This window comes from Primulina tabacum, chromosome 12, assembly GCF_025594145.1.
Source record: "Primulina tabacum isolate GXHZ01 chromosome 12, ASM2559414v2, whole genome shotgun sequence".
Classification (NCBI taxonomy): domain Eukaryota; kingdom Viridiplantae; phylum Streptophyta; class Magnoliopsida; order Lamiales; family Gesneriaceae; genus Primulina; species Primulina tabacum.
In genome coordinates, this window is record NC_134561.1 from 796,727 (window position 1) to 804,362 (window position 7,636).

At 35.9% G+C, this 7,636-nt stretch overlaps 1 protein-coding gene across 1 annotated transcript; it reads right to left on the reverse strand.

Moving 5' to 3' along the window:
• Positions 1–1,098: 1,098 nt before the first annotated feature.
• On the reverse strand, positions 1,099–5,560 carry LOC142521264 (uncharacterized). Its single transcript, XM_075624494.1, has 7 exons — positions 4,564–5,560; positions 4,160–4,474; positions 3,630–3,799; positions 3,189–3,495; positions 2,403–2,560; positions 1,662–2,244; positions 1,099–1,409 (listed from the first exon to the last, which is right to left on the reverse strand). Exons 1-7 carry the CDS (start codon positions 5,558–5,560, stop codon positions 1,099–1,101), a joined length of 2,841 nt encoding a protein of 946 aa, XP_075480609.1.
• Positions 5,561–7,636: the final 2,076 nt, after the last annotated feature.

Genomic DNA, 7,636 nt, shown 5'->3' on the forward strand with positions numbered 1-7,636 from the left:
TCTTTGTTGAACTACTAATATCCTTCTAACACGACAAAATTCACAATGTTATGTTTATGCATGACCTATTTATGTCTAATAACAGAATGTAGCATAAATAAAAACATGAGGGCAAGTATGAGATACGTTTATGGATGAAGTGTTGTCACAAATTTTGGCAACATCTTCCGACAACATGCACAATTCCAGAAAACAATGTTAATTTTTCTTCACACTTAATGACGTAATAAATCTGTTACCATAGAAGTGGTAGCTCCCACACTAGAGGAACAGTCTTCTTTGGACTCCTCTAGGTAGCTTTTTCCGTTTTCTTCTATTTCTGTGTTTATTTTAAAAGGGGTAGCTCCCACACTAAAAGCACAGTCTTTATTGGACTATTTTAGGTAGCTTTTTCCTTCTTTTCTTCTAATCACAGACCTCATACTATTGTAGTTCAAATTTCCTTAGGTGACTTGTCACATTGGTTAGTTTTACATGACCAAACTTCAAATTCTTTCTGACTAAGTTCGCAAGTATAGGTGTGAAGATTTAAAAGATAACAAGGAATTGTAAGTGCATCAGAAAATTATGCTACACAGTTTCAACACAACATATCACAATATGAATGCAATGCAGTATGCCTAAATCCTAAAAATGCACATGCATATAAGGTGTTATCCGAGATGTTGTAACATCTGAGACAACATCTATGAATGATCAGACAAAGTACATGCTGAGAGATTTCCTAAGGTTGGAAAACCTCTCAAAGTCTAATGCTTTTGTGAATATGTCAGTCAGTTGGTTATTTGTACCAACAAATTCAATTCGAATCAAACCTTTTTCTACTAAATCTCGAATAAAGAGGTGTCTAATGTCAATGTGTTTAGTTTGAGAGTGTTGCACTGGATTTTTTGAAATATTGATTGCACTTGAATTTTTACAATAAACAACTAAAGTTTCACTCTTAAGTCCATAATCTTCTATCATTTGGTTCATCAACAAGAGTTGGGAACAACAACTTCCAGCTGTCACATATTCAGATTCAGCAGTTGAAAGTGACACACAATTTTGTTTCCTACTACGCCATGAGATCAAATTATTGCCAAGATAAAAGCAACCTCAAGATGTACTTTTTCTATCATCTAAATCACCATCCCAATCAGCATCAAAAAATCCTACCAAATTAGAGTTGGTTTCATGAGTGTACCACAATCCTAAGTCAATACTTTCGGCTATGTAACGTAAGATCCGTTTCACGGCTTTTAAGTGAGAGATTTCAGGATTGGATTGATATCTTGCACATAAGCATACACTAAACATGATGTCAGGGCGACTGACTGTCAAATACAGGAGGCTACCTATGATGCTGCGATATAGGGTGTTGTCAACATTTTCGGCAACATCGTCTTTGCACAATTTTTCACTCGAGCCTATAGGAGTTTTCATGTGTTTGGTGTTTTCATTTGCAAATTTCTTGATCAAATTCTTAGAATACTTGCTTTGACACAAAAAGATCTCATCATGCATTTGTTTAATTTGCAAACTAAGAAAGAAACTTAATTCACCAACCATGCTCATTTCAAAAGTAGATGACATGCACTCAACGAAATCATTAGCATGCTTTTGAGATGAAGAACCAAAGATTATATCATCAACATAGACTTGACAAATAAGAATCTCACCTTTGGACTTTTGATTAAAAAGAGTTTTGTCTACCTCATCTCGTTTGAAGCCAATCTCAAGTATATATTCTGTTAATCTCTCATACCACGCACGTGGCTTCAAACCATAAAGTGTCTTCTTCAATTTGTAGACATGATCCAAATGGTGTGGATCCTCAAAACCCTTAGGTTGTCTAACATACACTTCTTCACTCAAAATTCCGTTCAAAAATGCACTTTTAACATCCATTTGAAAAAGTTTGATTTTCATGTAGCATGCAATAGCTAGCAATAGTCTGATTGACTCAATACGGGCAACAGGAGCAAAGGTCTCATCAAAATCAACCCCCTCTACCTGTGTATACCCTTGAGCAACCAACCTTGCTTTGTTTCTAATGATGTTTCCTGACTCATCGGTTTTATTCTTGTAAATCCATTTTGTACCAATTATGTTGCCATGGTCAGGAGGTGGAACCAAGTTCCATACATCATTTCGAACAAATTGCTCAAGCTCATCATGCATTGCATTAATCCAAAATTCATCTTTTAAAGCTTCATCAACATTTTTAGGCTCAATATTGAATATAAAGCATGAAAATCTAACCTGTGAGTATGTAGAGCTCATGCAAATAAGTCTAGTCATTTTTCGGTAATCAATCTTTTCTTTCTTTCGAGTTTGGACTTCTCCACGCACATTTCTAATTATTTGAGATGATGGATGGTCTTCTGAATTTTACTTGGAATACATGGTCCATCATCTACTGCATCATCATCGCCATGCTTTTCTTCAGATTCAGTGACTTCAGTGTCACGTGTTGTGCTAGATGTTGCAACATCTGGGGCAACATCTGCATTTTCCAGTGAAATTGGATTGTCCAGAAGGTCTTCAATGTCATCTTCAGCACTTTTCTTTTTGAGATCTGCACAATCATCAAAAACAACATTAATGGATTCCATAATAGTCCTAGTTCTTAAATTAAACATGCGATAAGCTCGACTATTAGTGGCATATCCAAAAAAAACACTTATCACTCTTTGAATCGAACTTTGCAAGTTGATCCCTGTCATTCAAAGTGTAACAAACACAACCAAAAACATGAAAATATTTAAGATTAGGCTTCTTTCCCATGATGATCTCATAAGAAGTCATGGTTGAACCATTTCTTAAATAGACCCTATTCGAAATATGGTATGTTGTATTAAGGGCTTTTGCCCAAAAAAACTTTGAGATATTCTTTGAAGCTAGCATCACCCTTGCTATTTCTTGCAAAGTCCTGTTCTTACGTTCGGCAATGCCATTTTTTTGTGGTGTTTTTGGTGCTGAAAATTCATGTGAAATCCCCTTCTTGTCACAAAAGGATGAAAATAAAGAGTTTTCAAATTCCTTACCATGATCAGTTCTGATCCTTCTCACCTTTAAATTATGGAAGTTTGTGATTCTTGTGACCAATTGTTTAAACACATCAAAAATGTCTGATTTCTCCCTAATGAAACTTACCCATGAATATCGTGAGAAATCATCAACACAAACAAAGGAATACTTCTTACCTCCGAAGTTTTCTACTTCCATAGGACCCATAATATCCATGTGTAGCAATTTCAGACAGCATGTTGTCCCAGATGTTGGTAACACTGGGTGCGACACGCGAGTCCGGTTTCCTTTTTGATAGTCGCCGCACACATATGGTATTCCAGATGAAAGATTAGGCATACCTCTTACTGCATCGTACTTACTCAAGTTCTTTAAGGTTTTGAAATTTGCATGTCCTAGTTTTTGATGCCAAAGGTCAAGTTCGGTAATTTGCACATGTTTGCATGAAAGTTCTTCACCTCTTTGATAGCAATTATCCGAAGACTGCATGTCATAATGCACAAATTAGTTTCATCAAAAACTTCACAAGTATGTTTATCAAACTTAACAAGCAAATTATCATCACAAAATTGGCTTATGCTTATCAAATTTGAATTTAATCCTTCAACATGAAGCACATTGTGGAGCTTTGGTAGGCCTTCAACATTCAAAGTACTCTTTCCCACAATTTTTCCTTTAGCTCCCCCTCCATAAGTCACTCTACCACAATTTTGTTCAACATAATCGATGAGATGTTCTCTTGAACCTGTCATGTGGCGTGAACTTCCACTATCAAAGTACCAATGACCTGCAGTGTTAGTTTTGAACGAAGTATAGACAACATTACAGTGAGTTTTTAGCTTTGGTATCCAAATTTGTCTTACTGTAGGTCGATGTTGGGAGGTGTTGCAGGAAATGTTGGACAACATTCAGGGCAACATCCGACTTGACTTTTGATTCATGCGATCATCCTTGAGTTTAAAACAGTAGGACCTGATATGACCAGGCTTAAAGCAGTAATGACATACGTACCTTCGTTTTCTTTTCCTAGGAATGGGTGCCGCAGTTTGTCTTTTTGGAGGAGAGCTTTTGATAGGCGACTTGGATTGTGGTTGTGTGGATGTATCGGCCTTTTCTTTTACAAAAATAATTGACTTGGAAGATTCACCAATTTCAAACACACTATCTTTGAAACATAAGCCCTTTTTGTCATCTCTTTCCATCAAAAGTATGGAATCAAACTTGGATGTGCTTGAATTAAACTTGGACAAGGTTTCAGTTGCCTTTTGAAGTTCTTCTTTGGTCTTACCAAGTTCTAAATCCTTTTTGCTCAAAATTACCTCAAGTTTGACAACTACGACTTTTAGATCAATGTTCTCCTTCATAAGGCTTGAGTTCAACTTGTTTCTTTTGGTCCAATCTTCAAACAACTCTTCATAAAGCTTTTGCACACTCTCAAGAGTGATTTCTTCATCATCAGCTTCTGATTCATCATCTCCACTCAAATTCCAGAAGTTGTGGATTTCAAACATACTGAATTTTTGCAGATGTTGCGGTCAGGTGTGGCAACACCTAGGGCAACACCTAAAAGATTCACCTGCAGTCTGCGATTTCCTGTCAATAATGCAGTCAAGGAGGTTTGATTTTCTTCATCAGTGGATTTCTCCTCAGCATCGGATTCTTCATCGCTTAGAGACACATTGTAGCCTTTGTTTTTTCGCAATCTGTTAGCACATTCACTGGCATAGTGTCCAAAGCTCTTGCAGTCTCTACACTGCACCGAATCATACCTTTTTGAATTGTATTGTCCCTTGCCTTCATTTCTTGGTTGAAATTGTTGCTTGGCAGGGTACTTTTGTGACCTTTCAGGTGCAGGAAGGCTTGGAAATTTAGATGGTTGTGCATCCTTCTTCTTATCTCTGATTCTTTTCGAGTAATCACCAAATTTATTTGTGATAAAAGTGATAGAATCCTCGCAGATATCAGAATCATTGACTTCTTGAGATATTTGAAGGAGTTCATTGTAGGAGTTATTTGAAGTTTGGAATGCAATTGTCTTCCCTTTATCCTTCTTCTGCATGTCCAGGTTCATCTCAAAAGTGTGTAGTGAACTGATAAGGTCTTCCAATGCCATCTGAGAAGTGTCCTTAGCCTCATCTATTGCGCAAATTTTTATGTTGAATCTTTCGGGCAGAGAACGGAAGACCTTGCTGACTAGACGCTCATTGGAGATAGAGTATCCAATACTGAATGCCTCATTAGCAAATTCCCGTAGGCGACGATCATAATCGAGTATGTTCTCAGATTCTTCCATCCTCATCATCTCGAATTTGGAAGTGAGCATCCTCAATCTGGTTCGTTGCACACTTTCAGAACCTTCATAGTGTCTTTGGAGAGTATCCCATGCACTTTTAGCAGAAGTACAGTTTGTGATTAAACTGAACATGTTCATGTCAACCGATGTAAATATTGCATTCAAGGCCTTTGAGTTGTAGTTGGAATTTTGCACTTCATCAGCAGTCCAGTCAGTTTCAGGTTTTGGCAAGTTGTCACCCTCTTGATCTATCATGACTGGTGGAGTCTATCCATTGATGACACGCTGCCATGCCCGTTCATCTATGGATTTTATGTAGTATCTTATTTTGACCTTACATAGGCTGTAATTGGTACCATCTAAGACTGGTGGTCGAAGTGCTGCGCTTGCAAATAAAGTGTCCATTTGGTTAATTCACACACTGTCAAACAAAACAAAAACCAGAATCAGCACTTAGTATATCAAGGGTAGGCTCTGATACCACTTGTAAGAATATATTGTTCGACAATTATGGGTAAATATATAAACAGCAATAAAAATAGTAAATTTGTGTTTTATCAGAATTAAATGTTGTGCCAGATGTTACAACATCTCGGACAACATGCAGCGGAGTATTATATTTTGAAACACAAATTGACTTTAAATGAATAGATGGACAAGATTAAATTTGCACAAGTATAAATACTTGTGTGGTGCCTTATGGCAAAAATTAATCACTAGAAAACCAAATCGTTTACACAAAAACCTATCACTAGTGATTATTACAAAAATCAATTTCCTCAACACTTTGAGAAAATAAAGCTTTCTAAAAACTACCAACAATATTAAAACGTAAATAAGAAAGCAAAACTTGATCTCGAAAAGTACGATCAGTTAGATGTAATCTTCAGTCAACATCGTTACAGATGATGTCTGTAGATGTTGGCAACATTCAGAGCAACAAGGTGATCACCACTCTTCAAACAGCACCGGCTTCAAGAATTTTTCTTCTCTGAAAAATCTTCACTCCGTGTATGTATGATCGATATTCAAGAATCCATTTTCCAATGTCCTTTGATACCTTATTTATAGATGAAGAGTTTTACTTCACAAGGAAACATATTTCATAAGGAAGGTAGAGTTTTATTAGAAATAAACTCTATTTAAACATTAATATCATATCTCATTAAATCTTTATAATAAATATCATATCTAAAATATATATTTCCATAATTATCTCATTATTATAGAAAGGCAAAATCACATTAAATAATATACTCAATTAAATTAGCAAGGAAAAGTAATATTAGGGAAATACTTTAAATTAAGAAATATATCAATTAAATACGGAATTATGATTTCCCTTCAATCTCCCCCTTTTTGTCTTTCTTGGACAAAATGAGATCAAACCCATTTATCTTTGATTAGCTCAAATCAACTCCCCCTGAGTTAAAGAACTTTTCTCCTCCGGAATGAAATAAGGTTAGCACGGGTGTTGTTAGAATTGTTGGCAACACTTGAGACAACACCTACAACCATTTCATTAACATTTCACAACAGAGAGAAATAAGCAGGTCTATTACACCAGAAAACAAATTTACTAAATATTTAGATCGGTTCGGTTATTCGAAAATAAAATCGGTTAAATTGGTTATAAGTCTATTTGGTTCAGTCGGTAACCGAATAGACCGATTGCACATCTCTACACTCAATTATACTAAATAATAAATAAAAATACATTTATTCAAAATTATATATATTTGAGCTCAACACACAACTCCTAGAGTTTAAAAAATCTTTGAATTATTTACTTTGAGAGTCCCATACATCAACACTCCTCAAGACTTGAATTTCTTAAAGTACATGCAATTATGAAGTCTCCCAAGGAAAGACACACAAAACATGCCAAACCAGAAGTTTCTTCAACTCGATGGAACGAATCCTTCAGCCTAATAAGCCTTCCGGATTTTGAATCTTGTACAATTCAGTCATCGTCGATCGATCTTTGGGCGATTGCTTTGAACATGCTACCTCAACTTCAAGAAGACAGGTCACACAATTCCTTATTTTATAATTATGCCTACGTTCACCAGGAATGATTTGATCCACAATATTCATCTCTTGGCTTAAATTTGCATTCCCAAGTCACCCATGAAAGGATTGCTTCGCATAAACGTGCAGAAAATGAACAGTTCAAAACTAGTTTGTCAGAATTCAGTGTTGTGTACAGTGTTGTCAACACAGCACACAACAAGGCAGCGGAAATTAAATATTAAGGGCACAAAATAGAACATATAATAAATGAACACTTCGGTTAAATTATGCACAAGTACTAACACTTGTGCGATGCCT

Coding starts and splice junctions, on each gene's coding strand:
- LOC142521264 (XM_075624494.1), bottom strand. CDS start 5,560: ATGATAGATCAAGAGGGTGACAACTTGCCAAAACCTGAAACTGACTGG. Junction 3,496..3,629: donor GCCTACCAAAGCTCCACAAT/GTGCTTCATGTT, acceptor TATGACATGCAG/TCTTCGGATAATTGCTATCA. Junction 2,245..2,402: donor AGCATGGCGATGATGATGCA/GTAGATGATGGA, acceptor ACATACTCACAG/GTTAGATTTTCATGCTTTAT.